This window comes from Pseudophryne corroboree, chromosome 11, assembly GCF_028390025.1.
Source record: "Pseudophryne corroboree isolate aPseCor3 chromosome 11, aPseCor3.hap2, whole genome shotgun sequence".
NCBI classification, from domain to species: domain Eukaryota; kingdom Metazoa; phylum Chordata; class Amphibia; order Anura; family Myobatrachidae; genus Pseudophryne; species Pseudophryne corroboree.
The window spans coordinates 160,051,763-160,076,904 of NC_086454.1; the positions used below are offsets into that span (position 1 = coordinate 160,051,763).

A 25,142-nucleotide genomic window follows, 5' to 3' on the forward strand; every position below is an offset into this window, starting at 1 on the left:
CATCTGGACCACCTCAGTATATGAGTAGCTTAATAATCATGCAATAAATGAATGGAAATTGAGAATTATAAAACAAATAGGATTTTAGTACCTACCGGTAAATCCCTTTCTCTTAGTCCGAAGAGGATGCTGGGGACTCCAAAAGGACCATGGGGTATAGATGGATCCGCAGGAGCTTGGGCACACTATAAAGACTTAAACTGGGTGTGAACTGGCTCCTCCCTCTATGCCCCTCCTCCAGACCTCAGTTAGAAAACTGTGCCCAGGAGAGATGGACATTTCGAGGAAAGAATTTATTGTTATAAACACGGTGAGTGTCGTACCAGCCCACACCACAGAACGTGGCATTCAATAGAAAGCCAGCCAACAGCATGAACAATACACAGCCACATGCTGAGAGAATATGTAACACAACGCGTGTGCCAACACAACCAATTAATAAGACACCGCCTGCCAGGGCATGAACAACGGCAGCAACAGCCTGACAGAGAAGAAACACCACCAGAGTGTAACCAAAAGCCATAACTGCAGACACAGTACGCACTGGGACAGGCGCCCAGCATCCTCTACGGACTAAGAGAAAAGGATTTACCGGTAGGTACGAAAATCCTATTTTCTCATACGTCCTAGAGGATGCTGGGGACTCCAAAAGGACCATGGGGTTTATACCAAAGCTCCAGAACGGGTGGGAGAGTGCGGACGACTCTGCAGCACCGATTGAGCAAACAAAAAGTCCCCCTCAGCCCGGGTATCAAACTTGCAGAGCATAGCAAAAGCGTTTGAACCCGATCAAGTATCCTCTCGGCAAAGTTGAACCTCCGAGACTCCTCGGGCATCCGCCCAAGAAGAGCCCATCTTCCCAGTAGAATGGGCCTCCACCGAATTCGGTGACGGCAATCCAGCCATAGAACTAACATGCCAAATCGCATCACAGATCCAGCGTGTAACAGACTGCATAACGCAGTCACCCAAATCATGCTGGGAACATACCGGACAAACAGAGCCTCTGTTTATCCAAACTGCGCCAAATTGGCGACCTAAATATTCAACTCCCTGGCGACATCGATAGAATTTGAATCAGCTAATGCCTAAGTAACCCCCTGCATCAAAACGGGCCGATTTCTGAGGAACCCAGAAACCACTCTTGGCAGAACTACTAATCGAGTTCTCCAGTCCTCTCTATCCACATGAAAGATCAAACACGGCTCTTGTGAGACAAAACCACCACTTCCGACACCTGCCTTGCAGACGTCAAAGCCAAGAGCATGACCACTTTCCAAGTGAGTAAATTTTTCTTTTAAAGAAAGTTATAAGGCCATACTGCACAGAAATGGAGCCTAACTGTAGGCTTGCATCCACATCGGCTTGTAAAGTATGGATAAGAACGACCTAGCTGAAAGTCTTCCATAGAAGCCTTCCTGGATATCCACCAAGACACATAGTTACGCCAACTACAGTGGTAAGGCCTCGCTGTTACTTCTTTCCCAGCCTGAAGAATTGAGGAAATGACTTCACTGGGAACACCCTTTCGGCTTAGGATATGGCATTCAACCGCCACGCCGTCAGCCGCAGCCGCGGTAAGTCTTGATATATGCCCTGATCTAGTTGTAACAGTTCCTCATGTAGAGGAAGAGGTCAGGAATCTTCTAAGAGTAAATCATGAAAAACTGGATAGCAAACCCTCCTTGGCTAGACCGGATCCAAGAGGAGCACCTTACGTTTATCACCGTCAGAAAAAGTGAAAGCGGAGAGGCCACATAGACCGACTAAAAACACCCACGGTGTCACGGGGGTGTCCACTGCTATAGCTTGAGTGTCCCTTGACCTGGAACAATATCCCTGAGGCCTCTCGTTGAGGCGAGACGCCAACATGTCCAATTGCGACACTCCTCAAAGACTTATCACGTCTGTGAAACTTATCGATGATGACTGAATTTCTCCCGGAAGGAGATCGCGTCAGCAGAGGAAATCTACTTCTCCGTCGTTTACCTCCGGAACGAAGACTGCTAACAGAGCGTTTACCAGATTTTCCACCCAACGGCAAAACTTTGCATCTTCTGCCAATGCCGCTTTGCTCCTTGTTCCGCCATAGCGGCTTACTTACGCCACTGCTGACTAGTCGTCTGGCAGAACTAACACGGGCAGAACACGAAGTACACGTTCGTCGAAAATAGCTCTTAATTCAAGGAAGTTTATTGCTGACAAGCTTTTCAACTTGACCTTATCCCCTGGGAATACATCCCTTGCAAGGACTGCTCCCCAGCCTCGGAGATCTGTATGCACGGACACCAGGATCTAAACCTGGACCCCGAACCTTCATCCCTCTAGAAGGAGAGAACCGAGCAGACACCCCATGAGCAATGTCCTGACCGTTAGGATTATATTCTGGTGCATGTGCAGGTGAGATCCGGACCACATTCCCAACTGGTCCCTTGAAAGCCACTCTGGCATTAGACCTGCTCACCAAAAAAGGCCTCTTAGGCCGCACCCAACTGTTTTAGTAACTGAACATCTTGCTGAATTGTCACAGCAAACTGATCCAACTCTGGATCCTCAGACCTCTTTCCACAGGAAAAATACTGAACCTTAACCGGTCAGTATCTACTCTGAAACCCACCTCCGACATCTGTGTCGTTGGGAACAACAGCCAATCCCTGTGTCGAAGAACAGTCAGAGAGAAACAACGATTTGCACCTTTATACAGGGACAACCGGACAATGTCCTGAACCTGACGCACCTCTGTATGGCGTTGCGTACTACCTCCCCTTCCAGAGTGGAACGGCAAGATCTATTAGAAAAAACAGTAAGGGGAAACACCCGTAACTCAGAATGTTCCCCTTTGGATTCTATAAATAACTCACAGGTCCTAGTCTATTCCTGGACCAACCGAAAATTAGTAGACGAGTGCTCACCGGAGTGGGGACCAGCCCGATAGACTCAGCGACAAGTAGTGCAGAAAACGACATCCACTTCTGCGAACCTAACAAGGCTGCAGAACTCTTACCTTTTCACCTTCCACTGTCTGCACAGAAAAGAAAAAAGGAACGGTAACGAACCGGTTAAAACGACTGCATCCCACAAAAGAATGCGTCACCAACCGTTGTGAAGGAGGCTAACCCACGAAGTTAGACTTACAAGTGGTATCCGCCGATATTGACGGAACAGAAGCCTCTCCAAACAGCTGAATACCTCCCTCCAGTATCTCACGGAGACATCCTCAGCATTTTCCCGGCCACACCTACTGGTGTCACGCGGCAGCCTGCTGCCATGTTATAAAGAAGAATCAACCTAAGCAAGCTTACCCACTCTGGGTAGGGTAATACTATCGGATGCCTACCCGAATATAACACTCCCTCATGTGCATGCAATGCAAATAAGGTCAAAGTATAGAAATAAAATATCACTTAGATCCTTTGCGACCGGGTTCTGCGTCGACCAGGAGTTGACTGCCAGAATGTTCTCTCTGCATCGGGAAGAGAATAATATTCGGACTCCTTGAGAGGATCGAACACCAACTCGTCACGGCCAATCTACAGCTTAATCAAAAGAGCGCCCAGCACATGATAAGAATACCATTATATCAGCATACATGGATATACATAATGTAATACACAATAAAACACACATATCCTAACCATACATATATCTACATATATATATATATATATATATATATATATATATATATATATATATATATATATATATATATATATACACATATAGATATAACCTATACGCAAGTGGATTGTCCAGACCTGTCAGGTCCCTAGTGACAGTAATGTGTTGTGAATGTGTATGACCATGTACTGACGTGCCCCAGATGTGGATCTACCCGGAATGTTATGGTCGACAGAAACTTAGTAAATGTCGACAGTAAGGAATAGTAAGCGGGCAAAAAATAATAATAATCCTGGAACCCCGAGGGGTCTGAGGGAAGCATACATATACAATTTCAATACCACTCCCCCCACATATACACACATATATATATATATATATACATATACACACACACACACACACACAGGTACAAGGCAATAACAGCCCGTTAATTTTTTTATCCAGGAAATACGTTGATGCCGACAGGGCATCCACAAACAGCTGTGTCTCCCCTAGCGTGTTTACTTTGTTAAGCACACAAACACCCATCTGCTAATACTTAATTTTCCAAATCAAGTACCGCCATGCACCGGCGAAGCCGACAGTTATCCCCACAGCAGCTTGTGACAAAGTCCTCATACCTGTCGACGTATGTCGACTAACCGATAGTGGGTAAACAAACAGGGAAACAGTGAATGTAGTTACACAACAAGGATTATATCAAACACAATGCTATATATCCCATATAGCATTAAAAACACTGTGCCCAACCCCCCCCCCCCCCCCCTCCTTCTTACTATACAGCAAAACTTGGCGGGGACCTGAGGAAAATGGCGCTGACTCCTCTGTGAGGGCTAAGCTCCGCCCCTTCCTGGCGCTCTTAAGCCCGCTCAAACAATATATATAGAAATACCTATATTGAGCTGGGGGGACCTATATACAGTGGGTAACCCCCTGTATATACCCCTATATATAAAACGCTGCCCAGGGCGCCCCCCTGCGCCCTCGGAAGCCGGTGGTGTGTGGAGCAATGGAGCGCAGCGCGTACGCTGCAGTACACTGGCGGGGTGAAGCTACCCGGTGTCCGGGTAACTAAATATGTTCCCCCACCAGCGATCTCTCAGAATATGCCGCCCAGGGCGCTCCCCTCCAGCGACCTGCAAGCCGATGGAGTGCGGGAGCAGGAAGCGCAGCGCTACCGCTGCTGCTCCCTCCTCTTTGCGGCACACTGGCGGGGTGAACATACCCGGTGCTCGGGCACCTAAATATGTCCCCCAGCCAGTGATCTAAACTGTATATGCCGCCCATGGCGCTACCCCCAGCGCCCTGCAAGAGGCGATGGTGAGCGGGAGCAGGGAGCGCAGCGCTACCGCTGCTGCTCCCTCCGTTTCGCGGCACACTGGCGGGGTGACCATCCCCGGTGCCCGGGCACCAAAATATGTCCCCCCGCCAGTACTATAAACCTCAGCAACAGCCCCCAGGGCGCTCCCCCCCAGCGCCCTGCACCCTGCCAGAGACGTTGGTGTGTGGGAGCATGGAGCGCAGCGCTACCGCTGCTGTTACCTCCGTTACTGAAGTCTTCTGCCGTCACTGAAGTCTTCTGTTCTTCACATACTCACCCGGCTTCTTTCTTCTGGCTTCTGTGAGGGGGGTGACGGCGTGGCTCCGGGAACAAGCAGCTAGGCGCACCAAGTGATCGAACCCTCTGAAGCTAATGGTGTCCAGTAGCCGAGAAGCAGAGCCCTTAAACTAAGAAGAAGTGGGTCCTGCTTCTCTCCCCTCACTCCCACGCTGCAGGGAGCCTGTAGCCAGCAGGTCTGCCTGAAAATAAAAAAACTAACAAAGTCTTTTAGAGAAACTCAGGAGAGCTCCTGTCAAAGTCGAAAAATATAGCGACCTATGATGCCTTGTACTAACCCCATGCGCTTGCCCGCTGCACGTGCACATTCTCTCCCGTGCGTGCGCATATTCGCAGTTGCGTGACGGCGCCTCCACGGTCATGCGCTCAAGCGCGTGGTATGTGCATTTACGGTAGAGTTTGTGTGCGTCTGGCGGGCGACTCGATCGTTACATAGTTAATCCAAATAGTGTATTTTATGGGTTATGGTCCCCTTAATAATATCAGTAAGTTTGTGTAGTGTAACTGGTTCATGGAGAGAGAGATCCCTCTTTACATGATACGAAGGGTCAGACAGGTTTTGAGCAGTGGTGTTTAGTATGCAACGGTAGAGTATATTGTTAGTAACATTCCGGTGTTGGTTTGAAAGAGATTAATCGCTCCTGCGAATAGTTATGGTTATAAGAAGTTTATGGACATTTACTGTATTTGCAATTCATTATCCATGCGGCGGGAATCCTGAGATTCCCTCCCACCTGAGCAGTATGAAATAGTCACAGCCCACCTGTTTGAATCAACCTATGACCTTTTGTTATAATGTGAAGACAGATTCCTGTGTCCAATGAACAATGAGATTGTAGGCCCCTTTGTAGTGTACTGTATGTAGTGTATATAAGACAGCCAGTCTGGGCCAGCTCAGTCTACTCTCCACAACGGTTTTCATCATTGACTAACTAGAGAGCTGGGTCCAGGACTGCGCAGCGATCATTCCCCAGTGTGTAAGTTTTTCTCTGTAACCAACTTGTTCTTTGTTTGTATTTGCCATACTCTCTCTCTCTCTCTCTCTCTGTTATTGTTACGCTATTGTATATTGTATAAGTTCAGTTATTCTGTTTAGGTGTTTATGTTAGTGCTGTAGTGTATAAGCTGTAACTGTTTTCCCCTTTTACATACTAAAATCATCTAGATAAAGGTTTTGGAACCTTACAAGGTATTGTGTGTTTATCATTACATTGCTAAGGGTATTCGGAATGTCTCAATCGCTCAAGCAGCTTTTACATAATAGAGGTTAATCAGCGTTACATTGTGTTGCATACAAGGTTTACTGTGTGTCATTCTGTGAGCGTCTGCGCCGCTCGTGTTCCTCTTGTGGGCACAGCGTCCGCTACGCTAGTAGCGTAGCATTACGGTACTCGGACCGCCTATAGCGTGCTCGATACCCAGCGTAAGCCGTGAGCGAACGTGCCGCTCGGGCGTCTCGACCACGGCCTAGCGTCTGCTACGCTAAGTGCGTACCTTTACGGTACCCCGTACGCCCATTGCGTACCGAGTCTCTTACCAATATATAGGGAATGTTATAAGATAAATAATTAGCTTTATCACTCCCCTAGTGTGTGACCCATCACTCCTGGGCACAAAGTCTAACTGAGGTCTGGAGGAGGGGCATAGAGGGAGGAGCCAGTTCACACCCAGTTTGTCTTTATAGTGTGCCCAAGCTCCTGCGGATCCGTCTATACCCCATGGTCCTTTTGGAGTCCCCAGCATCCTCTAGGACGTATGAGAAATACATTTTGCACAGAAGTGCAATGACACCCTACAGCTCACATAGTGGAGTGTACTTGGGTCATTAGACTGTTATATACAGGGCTGTGAAGTCAGGAGACAATTCAGGGAGGAGTCAGATTTTTTTTTATCAAATCCGATTCCAGCTTCAAAATAAAAACGGTTGAGGTATAATAAGTCGACAACAAATGGTCGACATGCACAAGGTCAACGGGTTCAAAAATGTCGACACACGTGTGGTCGATACATGAAAAGGTTGACATGTGTTTTTCATGTTTTTTTTTTTGTCAAATTTTACCTTCGAGCATGTGGAACCCCAATTAGTGTACCGCACCACTCGCCATGCTTCGGGCAAGGTTACCGTTCCCAACTGTAGAAATTTTAAAAATGAAGGACCCCCTCCAACAACTTGTGTCGACCATTGTCAAGTCGACCATTTAAACCTGCCTACCTTTTGACCAAGTCGACAATATGCATGTCGACCATTTGGCGTCAACCTTTTAACTGTCGGCCTATCATCCGGTTATAATAAAAATGTATTATCTAAATATCAGCAATGGCATTACCACATGTACAGGCGTGTTGGTGGTGGTACTGGGGATAAGCTGTCAACTAATAATGGACCTGAGTTGGAGTTGGTGCAAATTGCACTTTTTGGAATAAACCCTGCAGCCCTGCAAGCAAGGGTCCTGATCCTGAGTCGCGCAGACGTATCAGAAATGGGGCATAAAAATGATGAGCATTCTTTGGCAATGGCTGGAAAGTGGTTACTAGTGTACGCAAAAATGGTCCATTCAGTGGGCGTATTATGAGATTGGGGGTGTCAATGACAGCAGCTACAGTATGTTCACAGGCGCAAGTATAGAAGGCCATGGTCAGATGGAAAAAGTGCACCTACCATACGAAGGTCTGACGGGTGGTGGCATGTACAGTAAAGTCGACGCACCAGTCAGTATTATAGCGTGCACAGGCATTAAATGTGGGCGTCTCCGGCCTTGCACATTCGGCCGTATGGATGTACACAAGGGAAGGAGCTGCATCTACATAACCTCGCAGATGGGCGACCACCAATACATGCTGCTGCGTTCGCTTTTGCGTGTGACTCAGAATCAGGTCTAAGGCCTACAAATGCATTTTTAATTTGCTTGCAGTGACAATACTGCATGATTAAGTCAGCTCTATTATACTGAAACGTTTTCTTGTTCAGAAATTGTAATAAAATAAATATTTTATGTTCAATCTAAGTAGCCTGAAGATTTTTTCGTGGGGATGACAACGCCTTGTGTTACCATTTTACTGCAGTAAATTTGTTACTTATGATATACATTAGCCATTCATGAAGGAGTCAGAGTAGTAAATAGAGGAGTTGAAGGTTTGGTGTACTGACTCCACAGCCCTGGTTACACAGTGGGGGTAGCGATTATGTGAGCTAAACAATTATTTCTTAGAATACAATTCAATTAATTCCTAAAAAAAAAAAAAAAAACAGTACCTCATGCATATTTGGTCATGAAGTAATCCAGTGATGTTACACTTTAATATACTTTAAAGTATATTTGCCACCTAATTATTGTGGAGGCAGCCATTTGTAAGCCAATTCAATACTTAGATTACAGTCCACCAATTCATTAGGAATCAGAGCCTTGTGACACTGCATGCTAGGAGGGGTGGAGATGAGCACTTTTCAGTTTATGGAAGCTGAAAAGGGACAATCGCAGAAAGTGTTGCATTTTACCAATAACAGAGGAGGGGGCCGGTGTGTAGTCTCTGTCAGGGTCCCCTGCTCTCTAGCCGGCAGCTGTGTGTGTGTGTAAGCGCTAGTAGACTCTAGAGTGCTCAGCTAGAATCTACTAGAAAAGGCACATTCTCTGAGAAAATGGCACTGCGATTTCCATACAGCACGTGCACTACAGCTGGGAAACTGGCCACAACATCATTTTCTCAGTCATTTTCAAACGCTGCCATTGTGGTATTCTGGAGAGGTAAGTACAGAAGAAACTGTTGCATCATGTGCGTTGTGCTCACTGCACCCATTACTGATTTGCCATTGCATTTTGCGTGGTCAGGTATCTCAGTGATGTCACTGGTTCTTAGTGCACTGATAGGCTGCAATCTTATGATTGTCAGATCACTCAAAAATGGCTACAATGTGTACAGTGATTCTTGCATTTACAGAGACAAGTTCTGACCTCCATTTGTATCCATTTCTTGTGGATCATCTCCAACTGCTGCTTCACTAGGGACCGATACAATTGGCTCATCTAAGTCAGGGTCATCTTCATGTTCCATTAGCCTAAAACAACCACAATAAGATGGCAGCATGTACAGAACTTCCTTTGATATGTACATACAGTTTATCCTGCTTACCAGTCCATGGCTGACTCTATTCCTTGATTTCCAGTGGCAGCAACTGCCTTTTCCCTATTAAAAAAATAAAACAGATGGCATGAAGGCTTGTTGTAAATGGCACGATATAGCAAATGTGCCATTACCCAGATCAATTACTGCAAGCTACGAAATGTCTCAAGTTAACTGTGAGTTGCAGAACATTTTTCCAAGCCATGAAAATAAGTAGGGGATGTTTGTATGCATTGAGAAACTGAATAAAAAGAATAAATTAATCATGATGGACAGTATATATCTAGAAAGGTTTTTTGTAAAAAACAAAACAAAAACAAAAGTCATGTTTAATTTTTTTTTTTTTTAAGTTTAAGTAGTATTGACAAAACCCCAGTGAGATGACTGCAAATGTAACCCCGTACTGGGGTAAATCACAAATACCATTTATATAGGCTGACCATATTATCCCTTTAACCTGGGACACATGAATTACACAGGTTCTGTGGCTGCTTAAAACCAGGTGAAATGCAGGCTTGTAGTCAGCCAGCCACAGAACCTGTGTAATTCATGAGTGTCCCAGGTTAAAGGGATAATATGGTCAGCATATTTTATATATGTGTGAACAGTTGGTGGTAATATGAGGATGATAGGAGAAGATTTTCATGGCTGGGATGTGACATATACAGTGGGTGGGAGAATATCATGGAAAGAGCTGGAGAGATAGTGAAAAGATTAGACATTACGCTCTGGTTTGGGAGAATCCCATCTCTATCAGGCTATCCAGCGCTGAACACTGAGACATTTCTGTAGAAAGAAAACAAAACAAAACAGACACAGTAACTCGGATATAACGTGCATCCTTCTCCAGGGAGAGGAATTATGGAACATTTATTTTATTGCTGACAATATTTGCATTTAGTGTGCAGGCTTGGGCTGTTTAATCTGCAATTACTTGGTGCCTGTTAGTAAATCTGCGCACAGTGCCACTGAGAAGTTGCTAATTTACTGGCCTGGAGAGAACATACATAGAAGTCTGTGACTTGCACCCCGAGTCAAGCACAGAAAGCACTATATCCTGTTCACACACAGTGATGTCCACTGACTATCACTGGAATAACACAATCGGATCCTGCTTGGTATACACTGAGATACGGGGTCCAGGTTACTTTGCGTATAATACACAGCCTAGTAATAACAAAGCGCTGAGTTAGTGATTGCACTGAGAACCCATCCTCGTACAATGCATGCAGCTTTGACCACGGCTGTATGCGCGACTATAAGGATGTGAGTACAGTATACATTTACTATAGTGGCCACAGACTAAATTATATATAAATACATATATATATAAAAAGAGATATATGTATGTGTGCAGTGACGTCACGTGATCTCACTTACCGGCGGCTGTGGAATATCACGTGACGCTACACGCTGGGAGGGGTGGAAGTGAGCACTTCCGGTGTACGAATTCCCGGTTGTGCCAATCGCGGAATGTGTTGCGCATTGCGGGAAGCGGGAAGCGGGCGCTTGAGAGACGTCATGCTCTCGCACGTCATCCGCTTACACCGTGTGCGTTATCATGGCGCAATCTGTATGAGGTTTTTCAGGTTGTCGTTTTGCCCTAGTAGCTGCGTGGCAGCACGTTTATGAGTGATTAGTATAGTGAGAGCATCATTATTATTAGCTTACTGTCTCATAAGAAGGTGCGTGAAGTAGGGATGGCCGTCAGAAATTGGTGTTTGGCAACCATCAGTGTTACAGGGATTGCAATAGTTACCACTGTTATGGCTAAAATCAAATTTGGTAAAGGACTTCTGATGTCACCAGGGGGAGGAGCAAGGCCAGAATATGGCACCCGAAATGTACCTTCGCGCCGCGGTGCTCGGTGTGCTTTGGGCTTGGTGGCACGCTCTGCTTTGCTCTCCACCGGGTTACTAAAGGGAGTAGTTGTTGACCTGTATAGTGAAAATGCTATACCGTCGACCTTGCTCCTCCCCCTGACGTCTGAGGTACTTCAGCCCACTTGGTTCTAGCATCTACCTAGTTACCACACATACATGGGATACACATGCACTGGAGATATTTGTGTCAGAGCCGTACTAGACATTTTGGTGCCAAGAAATAATTTGTCCCCCCACCCCCGTATTTAAAATAGGGAAAGTGTGCGCTGAAGGCGAATAGGGCCGTGGTTTCATGGGGAAGGGGTGTGGCCACAGGATATTACCAGTTGACATTACACTGCACAGTAGTGTCCGTTAGTCACATTACATCACATGGCATTGCCTGTTACTCAACTTCACACAGTAGTACCCCTTATACACGTTACGCCACAGAAGAGCCCCTTATACACATTATACCAGGTAGAGCTCCTTACACACATTACGCCAGGTAGAGAGAGGGGGGAGGGAGAGACAAAGAGAGAGAGAGGAGAGGGAGAGAGAGAAAGAAAGAGATAAAGAGAAAGGTGGCATGGTAAGAAGGGGGTGGAAGGGAGAGAAGGGTAGGAGAGAGATTGGCTTGGGAGGGAGCGAGAGAGCGAGGGGTGGGAGGGGAAGAGAGGAGTGGCAGTGAGAGAGAGATAGAGATGTTGCTTAATTTACTTGAGCAGCAGCCAGCTCCAGTACCTGGAAGTCAATCTGCCAGAGGGGGGCGGGTGGAGTACACCAGGGAGAGACACACACATGTATCTATGTGATGAGCCGTACTCTCAGCAAAGCACTCACCCATCAGCGTCCTCTCTCTAGAAGTGTGGGCAGCCATGGCGGCGGCGGGGGATGTCCCTCTGCGGGTACAATATGAACTCGGAGCTGCTGCTGGAGCTGCCACCAGTCTGTTCAAACTCCAGCGTCCCCTGCGCAGCTCCTTGCCAGGAGGAGGCATGTCCCGGCCTGCGCTGTATGGTGGAAAGACACTGCTGTTGCAGGAGTCGAGGAGACGTGGTGGGGGAGCGTGGTGGAGCACAAGGGAAGACAGCTATACTGCCCAGTGCTGCCAGCTATAATGTATATCAACAGCTATGCGTCCGGCAGAGTAGAAGCCAGGAGCAATGCTACTTTTATTTCTGCTGCTGGGTACACTGGGCTCCACAAGGATTGGACAATGGGGTGTAGAGTAGGATCTTGATCCGAGGCACCAAAAGGCTCAAAGCTTTGACTGTTCCCAAAATGCACAGCGCCGCCTCGTATATCACCCCGCCTCCCAGCACAGGAGCTCAGTTTTGTAAGTTGGTGCTGCAGTAAGCAGGCACTTAACAGAGGGGCTGCTCCAAGCAGCCCTAAGAAAAGCTTTTTATGAGGTAAAAAGTGAAGACTTCAAGGGCAGCAGCGGTGGTAAATGTCTTGTGACATTCACTGCTGCAGCTCCAGCTCTCCCCAGCGGCGCTGTACACTCCCGAGCCCTGGTTGCCGGGTACCTACAGCGGAGGCTCCGGTTTTCTTCACGTTAGACACACACGGCTGGGGCTCTCCAGGATCGCGTCGCCGCGCTTCGGGAGGTAGTAAGTGGGTCCTGCTTGCGGGACCCGGTCTTTATCGCGATCCGGCGCGGTCAGTGGGAGGCGGGCCGCGCGCGCTGGCGGTGGACACTTTGGATACAGGCGATCCCACTAGATCACCAGGGCATGGGCGCATGTCAGGTTTTCTCTCTAAACCAATTCTTATATCGCCCACTGTACCCGGTGGTTTTGCCAGCAGAGGGGATAAGGCTTTGACCTGAAGCCCCTCCCCCAGCCCCAGGGCGCCATTTCTAGCAAGTGTTCCCGCCCTGGAGCTGCATATCTGTCTTTTCCTCACTCCCTGTCAGTGTCTGCGGCGCCATTATCCCTCAGCTCACTGTTCCTGGGACTGCTTGGGCAAATTCTCCTATGCAAAGCCGCCTGGTTGTCAGCGCTGTGCCTTTACATGACACTTAAGTATTCTACCTGCCTTTTTAGACAGTGATAGTTAAGAAAGAGTGCACTTAGGGTTTTATAGTACAATTACCCTGTGATATACATCCAGTTCTTACTGTGTACTGTTGTATCTATTGTTATATAGCTATGTAAGCTAGTCCAGTGCAGTATTATTGTCAGTAATAACCTCTGCATTGTACAAACTGTGACTTTCTGTGTGTGCATTTGATAGCTGAGTGGTGTCCATTTCGTGTCTTTCACTCAACCTGCTATCCCTATATTCCATAACCTGAGGGGGCTTGGTGCGTCAGGTGTTATCTAATAATAAGAATTTACTTACCGATAATTCTATTTCTCATAGTCCGTAGTGGATGCTGGGACTCCGTAAGGACCATGGGGAATAGCGGCTCCGCAGGAGACTGGGCACAAAAGTAAAAGCTTGAACTAGCTGGTGTGCACTGGCTCCTCCCCCTATGACCCTCCTCCAAGCCTCAGTTAGGATACTGTGCCCGGACGAGCGTACATAATAAGGAAGGATATTGAATCCCGGGTAAGACTCATACCAGCCACACCAATCACACCGTACAACCTGTGATCTGAACCCAGTTAACAGTATGATAAACGAAGGAGCCTCTGAAAAGATGGCTCACAACAATAATAACCCGAATTTTGTAACAATAACTATATACAAGTATTGCAGACAATCCGCACTTGGGATGGGCGCCCAGCATCCACTACGGACTATGAGAAATAGAATTATCGGTATGTAAATTCTTATTTTCTCTAACGTCCTAAGTGGATGCTGGGACTCCATAAGGACCATGGGGATTATACCAAAGCTCCCAAACGGGCGGGAGAGTGCGGATGACTCTGCAGCACCGAATGAGAGAACTCCAGGTCCTCCTCAGCCAGGGTATCAAATTTGTAGAATTTAGCAAACGTGTTTGCCCCTGACCAAGTAGCTGCTCGGCAAAGTTGTAAAGCCGATACCCCTCGGGCAGCCGCCCAAGATGAGCCCACCTTCCTTGTGGAATGGGCTTTTACAGATTTTGGCTGTGGCAGGCCTGCCACAGAATGTGCAAGCTGAATTGTACTACAAATCCAACGAGCAATCGTCTGCTTAGAAGCAGGAGCACCCAGCTTGTTTGGTGCATACAGGATAAACAGCGAGTCAGATTTCCTGACCCCAGCCGTCCTGGAAATATATATTTTCAGGGCCCTGACTACGTCCAGTAACTTGGAATCCTCCAAGTCCCTAGTAGCCGCAGGCACCACAATAGGCTGGTTCACGTGAAACGCTGAAACCACCTTTGGGAGAAATTGAGGACGAGTCCTCAATTCTGCCCTATCCGTGTGAAAAATCAGGTAAGGGCTTTTATAAGATAAAGCCGCCAATTCTGAGACACGCCTGGCTGAAGCCAGGGCTAACAGCATTACCACCTTCCATGTGAGATATTTTAATTCCACAGTGGTGAGTGGTTCAAACCAATGTGATTTTAGGAACCCCAAAACCACATTGAGATCCCAAGGTGCCACCGGGGGCACAAAAGGAGGCTGTATATGCAGTACCCCTTTGACAAACGTCTGGACTTCAGGCACAGAAGCCAGTTCTTTTTGGAAGAAAATCGACAGGGCCGAAATTTGAACCTTAATGGACCCTAATTTTAGGCCCATAGACAGTCCTGTTTGCAGGAAATGTAGGAAGCGACCCAGTTGAAATTCCTCTGTAGGGGCCTCTTTGGCCTCACACCACGCAACATATTTTCGCCAAATGCGGTGATAATGTTTCGCGGTTACATCCTTCCTGGCCTTTATCAGGGTAGGGATGACTTCTTCTGGAATGCCTTTTTCCTTCAGGATCCGGCATTCAACCGCCATGCCGTCAAACGCAGCCGCGGTAAGTCTTGGAACAGACAAGGTCCCTGCTGGAGCAGGTCCTTTCTTAGAGGTAGAGGCCACGGGTCCTCCGTGAGCATCTCTTGAAGTTCCGGGTACCAAGTCCTTCTTGGCCAATCCGGAACCACGAGTATAGTTCTTACTCCTCTCCTTTTTATAATTCTCAGTACTTTTGGTATGAGAGGCAGAGGAGGGAACACATACACTGACTGGTACACCCATGGTGTTACCAGAGCGTCCACCGCTATTGCCTGAGGGTCCCTTGACCTGGCGCAATATCTGTCTAGTTTTTTGTTGAGACGGGACGCCATCATGTCCACCTTTGGTTTTTCCCAACGGTTTACCATCTCTTGGAAGACTTCTGGATGAAGTCCCCACTCCCCCGGGTGAAGGTCGTGTCTGCTGAGGAAGTCCGCTTCCCAGATGTCCACTCCCGGAATGAACACTGCTGACAGTGCTATCACATGATTCTCCGCCCAGCGAAGAATCCTTGCAGCTTCTGCCATCGCCCTCCTGCTTCTCGTGCCGCCCTGTCTGTTTACGTGGGCGACTGACGTGATGTTGTCCGATTGGATCAATACCGCCTGACCCTGAAGCAGGGGTTTTGCTTGAGTTAGGGCATTGTAAATGGCCCTTAGTTCCAGAATGTTTATATGAAGAGATGTTTCCATGCTTGACCACAAGCCCTGGAAATTTTGTCCCTGTGTGACTGCTCCCCAGCCTCTCAGGCTGGCATCTGTGGTCACCAGGATCCAATCCTGAATGCCGAATCTGCGGCCCTCTAGTAGATGAGCACTCTGCAGCCACCACAGAAGAGACACCCTTGTCCTTGGCGACAGGGTTATCCGCTGATGCATCTGAAGATGCGATCCGGACCATTTGTCCAGAAGATCCCACTGAAACGTTCTTGCATGGAATCTTCCGAATGGAATCGCTTCGTAAGAAGCCACCATTTTTCCCAGGACCCTCGTGCACTGATGCACTGACACCTGGCCTGGTTTTAGGAGATTCCTGACTAGCTCGGATAACTCCCTGGCCTTCTCCTCTGGGAGAAACACCTTTTTCTGGACTGTGTCCAGAATCATTCCTAGGAACAGGAGACGTGTCGTTGGAATCAGCTGCGATTTTGGAATATTTAGAATCCACCCGTGCTGACGTAACACTAACTGAGATAGTGCTACTCCGACTTCTAACTGTTCCCTGGACCTTGCCCTTATCAGGAGATCGTCCAAGTAAGGGATAATTAAAACGCCTTTTCTTCGAAGAAGAATCATCATTTCGGCCATTACCTTGGTAAAGACCCGAGGTGCCGTGGACAATCCAAACGGCAGCGTCTGAAACTGATAATGACAGTTTTGTACTACAAACCTGAGGTACCCTTGGTGAGAAGGGTAGATTGGGACGTGGAGATAAGCATCTTTGATGTCCAGAGACACCATATAGTCCCCTTCTTCCAGGTTTGCTATCACTGCTCTGAGTGACTCCATCTTGAATTTGAACCTCTTTATGTAAGTGTTCAAGGATTTTAGATTTAAAATTGGTCTCACCGAGCCGTCCGGCTTCGGTACCACAAACAGCGTGGAATAATACCCCTTTCCCTGTTGTAGGAGAGGTACCTTGATTATCACCTGCTGGGAATACAGCTTGTGAATGGCTTCCAAAACTGCCTCCCTGTCGGAGGGAGACTTTGGTAGAGCAGACTTCAGGAACCGGCGAGGGGGAGACGTCTCGAATTCCAGTTTGTACCCCTGTGATACTACCTGCAGAATCCAGGGGTCCACTTGCGAGTGAGCCCACTGCGCGTTGAAATTTTTGAGACGGGCCCCCACCGTGTCCGAGTCCGCTTGTAAAGCCCCAGCGTCATGCTGAAGACTTGGCAGAAGCAGAGGAGGGCTTCTGCTCCTGTGAAGAGGCTGCCTGGTGCAGTCTTTTTCCTCTGCCCCGGGGCAGAAATGAGTGGCCTTTTGCCCGCCTGTACTTATGGGGACGAAAGGACTGAGTTTGAAAAGACGGTGTCTTTTTCTGCTGAGAGGTGACCTGGGGTAAAAAGGTGGACTTTCCGGCCGTTGCCGTGGCCACCAGGTCCGATAGACCGGCCCCAAATAACTCCTCCCCTTTAAACGGCAATACTTCCATATGTCGTTTGGAATCCGCATCCCCTGACCACTGTCGCGTCCATAACGCTCTTCTGGCAGAAATAGACGTAGCACTCACTCTTGATGCCAGGGTGCAAATATCCCTCTGTGCATCACGCATATATAGTAATGCATCCTTCAAATGCTCTATAGTTAGTAATATACTGTCCCTATCCAGGGTATCAATATTTTCAGTCAGGGAATCCGACCACGCAACTCCAGCACTGCACATCCAGGCTGATGCGATTGCTGGTCGCAGTATAACACCAGTATGTGTGTATATACCCTTCAGGATATTTTCCAGCCTTCTATCCGCTGGTTCTTTGAGGGCGGCCGTATCAGGAGACGGTAACGCTACTTGTTTAGATAAACGTGTGAGCGCTTTATCTACTCTAGGGGGTGTTTCCCAACGCGCCCTAACCTCTGGCGGGAAAGGGTATAGTGCCAATAATTTATTAGAAATTAGCACTTTTTTATCGGGGGAAACCCACGCTTTATCACACACCTCATTTAATTCATCTGACTCAGGAAAAGCTACTGGTAGTTTTTTCACTCCCCACATAATACCCTTCTTTGTGGTACTTGTAGTGTCAGAAATGTTCAATGCCTCCTTCATTGCCGTGATCATGTAACGTGTGGCCCTACTGGACATTACGTTTGTCTCCTCACCGTCGACACTGGACTCAGTATCCGTGTCTGGGTCTGTGTCGACCCACTGAGGTAACGGGCGTTTTATCGCCCCTGACGGTGTCTGAGACGCCTGGACAGGCACTAATTGATTTGTCGGCTGTCTCATGTCGTCAACAGTTTTTTGTAAAGTGCTGACATTGTCACGTAGTTCTTTAAATACAACCATCCAGTCAGGTGTCGACTCCCTAGGGGGTGACATCACTAATACAGGCAATTGCTCTGCTTCCACATCATTTTCCTCCTCATACATGTCGACACAATCGTACCGACACCCAGCACACACACAGGGAATGTTCTGATAGAGGACAGGACCCCAGAGCGCTATATATATATCAATAGGGATAACCTTATATAAGTGTTACTCCCTTTTCTCTAACGTCCTAGTGGATGCTGGGACTCCGTCAGGACCATGGGGAATAGCGGGCTCCGCAGGAGACAGGGCACATCTAAATAAAGCTTTTAGGATCACATGGTGCATACTGGCTCCTCCCCCTATGACCCTCCTCCAAGCCTCAGTTAGGTTTTTGTGCCCGTCCGAGAAGGGTGCAATCTAGGTGGCTCTCCTAAAGAGATGCTTAGAAAAAGTTTTTTTAGGTTTAAATCTCAGTGAATCCTGCTGGCAACAGGATCACTGCATCGAGGGACTTAGGGGAGAGATTTCCAACTCACCTGCGTGCAGGATGTATTGGAGTCTTAGGCTACTGGACACTTAGCTCCAGAGGGAGTCGGAACACAGGTCCTCCTGGGGTTCGTCCCGGAGCCGCGCCGCCGATCCCCCTTACAGACGCTGAAGACGGAGGTCCGGAAAGCAGGCGGCAGAAGACTCCTCAGTCTTCATGAAGGTAGCGCACAGCACTGCAGCTGTGCGCCATTGTTGCTACACGTCTCACTGATTCAGTCACGGAGGGTGCAGGGCGCTGCTGGGGGCGCCCTGGGCAGCAATATTAAATACCTTTAGTGGCAAAATAAATACATCACATATAGCCATTAAGGCTATATGTATGTATTTAACCCAGGCCAGTTTTCTTAAAACCCGGGAGAAAAGCCCGCCGAAAAAGGGGCGGAGCTTATTCTCCTCAGCACTCAGCGCCATTTTCCTGCTCAGCTCCGCTGGTGAGGAAGGCTCCCAGGACTCTCCCCTGCACTGCACTACAGAAACAGGGTAACAAAGAGAAGGGGGGCATAATTTGGCGATATTGATATATTAAAAGCGCTTATATCAAAAACAACACCTTCTAGGGTTGTTTATATACATTTATAGCGTTTTTGGTGTGTGCTGGCAAACTCTCCCTCTGTCTCCCCAAAGGGCTAAGAGGGTCCTGTCTTCGATTAGAGCATTCCCTGTGTGGCTGCTGTGTGTCGGTACGTGTGTGTCGACATGTATGAGGACGATGTTGGTGTGGAGGCAGAGCAATTGCCGGTAATGGTGATGTCACCCCCTAGGGAGTCGACACCGGAATGGATGGCTTTAGTTATGGAATTACGTGATAATGTTAGCACATTACAAAAGTCAGTTGACGAAATGAGACGGCCGGAAAACCAGTTAGTACCGGCTCAGGCGTCTCAGACACCGTCAGGGGCTGTAAAACGTCCCTTACCTCAGTCAGTCGACACGGGTACCGACACAGATGAATCTAGTGTCGACGGTGAAGAAACAAACGTATTTTCCAATAGGGCCACACGTTATATGATCACGGCAATGAAGGAGGCTTTGCAGATCTCTGATACTGCTGGTACCTCAAAAAGGGGTATTATGTGGGGGGTGAAAAAACTACCTGTAGCTTTTCCAGAATCAGAGGAATTGAATGACGTGTGTGACGAAGCGTGGGTTAACCCAGATAGAAAACTGCTAATTTCCAAGAAGTTATTGGCATTATACCCTTTCCCACCAGAGGTTAGGGCGCGCTGGGAAACACCCCCTAGGGTGGATAAGGCGCTCACACGTTTATCAAAGCAAGTGGCGTTGCCGTCTCCTGATACGGCCGCCCTCAAGGATCCAGCAGATAGGAGGCTGGAAACTACACTGAAGAGTATATACACACATACTGGTGTTATACTGCGACCGGCAATAGCCTCAGCCTGGATGTGCAGTGCTGGGGTAGTGTGGTTGGATTCTCTGACTGAAAATATTGATACCCTGGATAGGGACAGTATTTTATTGACTCTAGAGCAATTAAAGGATGCTTTTCTTTATATGCGAGATGCTCAGAGGGATATTTGTACTCTAGCATCAAGAGTAAGCGCGATGTCCATATCTGCCAGAAGAAGTTTATGGACGCGACAGTGGTCAGGTGATGCGGATTCCAAAAGGCATATGGAAGTATTGCCATATAAAGGAGAGGAATTATTTGGGGTCGGTCTTTCGGACCTGGTGGCCACGGCAACTGCCGGCAAATCCACTTTTTTACCTCAGACCCCCTCCCAACAGAAAAAGACACCGTCTTTTCAGCCGCAGTCCTTTCGCTCCTATAAAAACAAGCGACCAAAAGGACAGTCTTATCTGCCGCGAGGCAGAGGAAAGGGTAAGAGAGGGCAGCAAGCAGCCCCTGCCCAGGACCAGAAGCCCGCCCCGGGTTCTACAAAGCCATCAGCATGACGCTGGGGCTTTACAAGCGGACTCAGGAGCGGTGGGGGGTCGACTCAAGATTTTCAGCAATCAGTGGGCTCGCTCACAAGTGGACCCGTGGATCCTGCAGATAATATCTCAGGGTTACATGTTGGAGTTCGAAAGGTCTCCCCCTCGCCGGTTCCTAAAGTCTGCTTTACCAACGTCTCCCTCAGAAAGGACGTCGGTTTTGGAAGCCATTCACAAGCTGTATTCTCAGCAGGTGATAGTCAAGGTACCCCTCCTACAACAGGGAAAGGGGTATTATTCCACACTATTTGTGGTACCGAAGCCGGACGGTTCGGTAAGACCTATTCTAAACCTGAAATCCTTGAACCTGTACATACAGAAATTCAAGTTCAAGATGGAGTCACTCAGAGCAGTGATAGCGAATCTGGAAGAAGGGGACTTCATGGTGTCCCTGGACATAAAAGATGCTTATCTGCATGTCCCAATTTACCCCTCACACCAAGGGTATCTCAGGTTCGTGATACAAGACTGTCATTATCAGTTTCAAACGCTGCCGTTTGGTTTGTCCACGGCCCCTCGGGTCTTTACCAAGGTAATGACCGAAATGATGGTTCTTCTACGAAGAAAAGGCGTATTAATTATCCCTTACTTGGACGATCTCCTGATAAGGGCAAAGTCCAGAGAACAGCTGGAAGTCGGTGTAGCACTAACCCAGGTAGTGCTTCAGCAACACGGGTGGATTCTGAATCTTCCAAAATCTCAATTGACCCCGACAACTCGTCTGCTGTTCCTAGGAATGATTCTGGACACGGTTCAGAAAAAGGTGTTTCTCCCGGAGGAGAAAGCAAGGGAGTTATCCGAACTTGTCAGGAACCTCCTAAAACCAGGAACTGTGTCAGTACATCAATGCACAAGAGTCCTGGGAAAGATGGTGGCTTCTTACGAAGCGATTCCATTCGGCAGATTCCATGCACGGACATTTCAGTGGAATCTGCTGGACAAATGGTCCGGATCGCATCTGCACATGCATCAGCGGATAACACTGTCACCAAGAACAAGGTTGTCTCTCCTGTGGTGGTTGCAGAGTGCCCATCTGTTAGAGGGCCGCAGATTCGGCATACAGGACTGGGTCCTGGTGACTACGGATGCCAGCCTACGAGGCTGGGGAGCAGTCACACAGGGAAGAAACTTCCAGGGCGTGTGGTCAAACCTGGAGACGTCCCTTCACATAAATATACTGGAGCTAAGAGCGATCTACAATGCTCTAAGCCTGGCAAAATCGCTGCTTCAGGGTCAGCCGGTGTTGATCCAGTCGGACAACATCACGGCAGTCGCCCACGTAAACCGACAAGGCGGCACGAGAAGCAGAAGAGCAATGACAGAAGCTGCAAGGATTCTGCGCTGGGCGGAGAATCATGTCATAGCACTGTCAGCAGTGTTCATCCCGGGAGTGGACAACTGGGAAGCAGACTTCCTCAGCAGACACGACCTTCACCCGGGAGAGTGGGGACTTCATCCAGAAGTCTTCCACATGATTGTGAACCGTTGGGAAAAACCAAAGGTGGACATGATGGCGTCTCGCCTCAACAAAAAATTGGACAGATATTGCGCCAGGTCAAGAGACCCTCAGGCAATAGCTGTGGACGCTCTGGTAACACCGTGGGTGTACCAGTCAGTGTATGTGTTCCCTCCTCTGCCTCTCATACCAAAGGTACTGAGAATTATACGGAAAAGAGGAGTAAGAACAATACTGGTGGCTCCGGACTGGCCAAGAAGAACTTGGTATCCGGAACTTCAAGAGATGCTCACGGAGGATCCGTGGCCTCTACCTCTAAGAAGGGATCTGCTTCAGCAGGGACCTTGTATGTTCCAAGACTTACCGCGTCTGCTTTTGACGGCATGGCGGTTGAACGCCGGATTCTAAAAGAAAAGGGCATTCCAGAGGAAGTTATTCCTACCTTGATTAAGGCTAGAAAGGAAGTGACTGTACAACATTATCACCGCATTTGGCGGAAATATGTTGCGTGGTGTGAGGCCAAGAAGGCTCCAACGGAAGAATTTCAATTGGGTCGATTCTTACATTTCCTGCAAGCAGGATTGTCTATGGGCCTAAAATTGGGGTCCATTAAAGTTCAAATTTCGGCCTTATCAATCTTCTTCCAGAAGGAATTGGCATCAGTGCCTGAAGTACAAACTTTTGTCAAAGGTGTACTACATATACAACCCCCAATAGTGCCTCCAGTGGCACCGTGGGATTTGAATGTAGTTTTGAATTTTCTCAAATCTCATTGGTTTGAGCCTCTAAAATCGGTAGATTTAAAATACCTTACATGGAAGGTAACCATGCTATTGGCCCTGGCTTCAGCCAGGAGAGTTTCAGAGTTGGCGGCTTTATCATACAAAAGCCCATATCTGATTTTCCATTCGGACAGGGCAGAACTGCGGACACGTCCTCATTTTCTCCCTAAGGTGGTTTCGGCTTTTCACTTGAACCAGCCTATTGTGGTGCCTGCGGCTACTAGCGACTTGGAGGACTCCAAGTTACTGGACGTTGTCAGAGCATTAAAAATATATATTTCAAGGACAGCTGGAGTCAGAAAATCTGACTCGTTGTTTATATTGTATGCACCCAACAAGATGGGTGCTCCTGCGTCTAAACAGACGATTGCACGTTGGATCTGTAGCACAATCCAACTTGCACATTCTGTGGCAGGCCTGCCACAGCCTAAATCTGTAAAGGCCCACTCCACAAGGAAAGTGGGCTCATCTTGGGCGGCTGCCCGAGGGGTCTCGGCATTACAACTTTGCCGAGCAGCTACGTGGTCAGGGGAGAACACGTTTGTAAAATTTTACAAATTTGATACTCTGGCTAAGGAGGACCTGGAGTTCTCTCATTCGGTGCTGCAGAGTCATCCGCACTCTCCCGCCCGTTTGGGAGCTTTGGTATAATCCCCATGGTCCTGACGGAGTCCCAGCATCCACTAGGACGTTAGAGAAAATAAGAATTTACTTACCGATAATTCTATTTCTCATAGTCCGTAGTGGATGCTGGGCGCCCATCCCAAGTGCGGATTGTCTGCAATACTTGTACATAGTTATTGTTACAAAGATCGGGTTATTACTATTGTTGTGAGCCATCTTTTCAGAGGCTACTTCGTTTTTTGTTATCATACTGTTAACTGGGTTCAGATCACAAGTTGTACGGTGTGATTGGTGTGGCTGGTATGAGTCTTACCCGGGATTCAAGATCCTTCCTTATTGTGTACGCTCGTCCGGGCACAGTACCTAACTGAGGCTTGGAGGAGGGTCATAGGGGGAGGAGCCAGTACGCACCATGTGATCCTAAAAGCTTTATTTAGATGTGCCCTGTCTCCTGCGGAGCCCGCTATTCCCCATGGTCCTGACGGAGTCCCAGCATCCACTACGGACTATGAGAAATAGAATTATCGGTAAGTAAATTCTTATTTTATAGCTGCTGTTTATAATTTAGCTGCCAATAGTGCCCCCCCTCTCTCGTTTTTACCCTGATTCTGTAGGGACTGCAGGGGAGAGTCAGGGAGCCGTCCTTCCAGCGGAACTGTGAGGGAAAATGGCGCTTGTGTGCTGAGGAGATAGGCTCCGCCCCTTCACGACGGCCTTATCTCCCGCTTTTTTCTGGAAAACTGGCAGGGGTTAAATACATCCATATAGCCCAGGAGCTATATGTGATGTATTTCTTTTGCCATCCTAAGGTATTTCTGTTTTTATTGCGTCTCAGGGCGCTCCCCCCCAGCGCCCTGCACCCTCAGTGACCGGAGTGTGAAGTGTGCTGAGAGCAATGGCGCACAGCTGCAGTGCTGTGCGCTACCTTAGTTGAAGACCTGCCGCCGATTTCACCGGACCTCTTCGTTCTTCTGGCTCTGTAAGGGGGCCGGCGGCGCGGCTCCGGGACCCATCCAGGCTGAACCCGTGATCGTCCCTCTGGAGCTAATGTCCAGTAGCCTAAGAAACCCAATCCACTCTGCACGCAGGTGAGTTCGTTTCTTCTCCCCTTAGTCCCACGATGCAGTGAGCCTGTTGCCAGCAGGACTCACTGAAAATAAAAAACCTAAAATAAACTTTTACTCTAAGCAGCTCAGGAGAGCCACCTAGCATGCACCCTTCTCGTTCGGGCACAAAAATCTAACTGAGGCTTGGAGGAGGGTCATAGGGGGAGGAGCCAGTGCACACCAGCTAGTTCAAGCTTTTACTTTTGTGCCCAGTCTCCTGCGGAGCCGCTATTCCCCATGGTCCTTACGGAGTCCCAGCATCCACTTAGGACGTTAGAGAAATAGGATTTTCACAAAGATACTGTATTACGTATTTTTCTTTGTGATTTAGTCACCATATCTCTTCTTTATTTCTGCTAGTGCTGACTACACTGCGCAGGGGTTTGGGTTCAGAGATATAGTGCTGCTGATAATTGCACTGTGTTACCTGATACTGCAAGTTATATCATGTCTGCTTCTGAGGGTAACGGTTCTGGGGCTGAACACACTGCCGGTGTTGCTGACGCCACGGGGCCATGTGAGGAGAATATAGCAGCTGTGGGCTCTGGTTCTGGGGGTTCCCTGCCCCCCAGTGGGACTGTGGCAA

The 25,142-nt window shown here is 48.1% G+C and overlaps 2 protein-coding genes across 15 annotated transcripts in view; one reads left to right on the top strand and one right to left on the bottom strand.

The window, feature by feature from the left end:
• UBXN1 (UBX domain protein 1) overlaps window positions 1–10,842 on the bottom strand; it is a 110,453-nt gene extending 99,611 nt beyond the window's left edge. The window contains exons 1-4 of the mRNA XM_063945042.1: window positions 10,742–10,842; window positions 10,087–10,147; window positions 9,371–9,424; window positions 9,193–9,296 (exon numbers count right to left, since the gene is read on the bottom strand). Of these exons, the coding sequence (XP_063801112.1) occupies window positions 9,193–9,296; window positions 9,371–9,424; window positions 10,087–10,145 (217 nt within the window). The 5' untranslated portion in view covers window positions 10,146–10,147; window positions 10,742–10,842. The remainder of the gene's footprint in view (window positions 1–9,192; window positions 9,297–9,370; window positions 9,425–10,086; window positions 10,148–10,741) is intronic.
• Window positions 10,798–25,142, top strand: part of TESMIN (testis expressed metallothionein like protein) — a 542,857-nt gene continuing 528,512 nt past the window's right edge. For 7 of the 14 annotated variants that reach the window (XM_063945025.1, XM_063945031.1, XM_063945037.1 and 4 more), the window contains exon 1: window positions 10,799–10,950. The gene's annotated coding sequence lies outside the window, so the exon portion shown is untranslated. The other 7 variants (XM_063945034.1, XM_063945030.1, XM_063945033.1 and 4 more) reach the window with 4 other exon arrangements.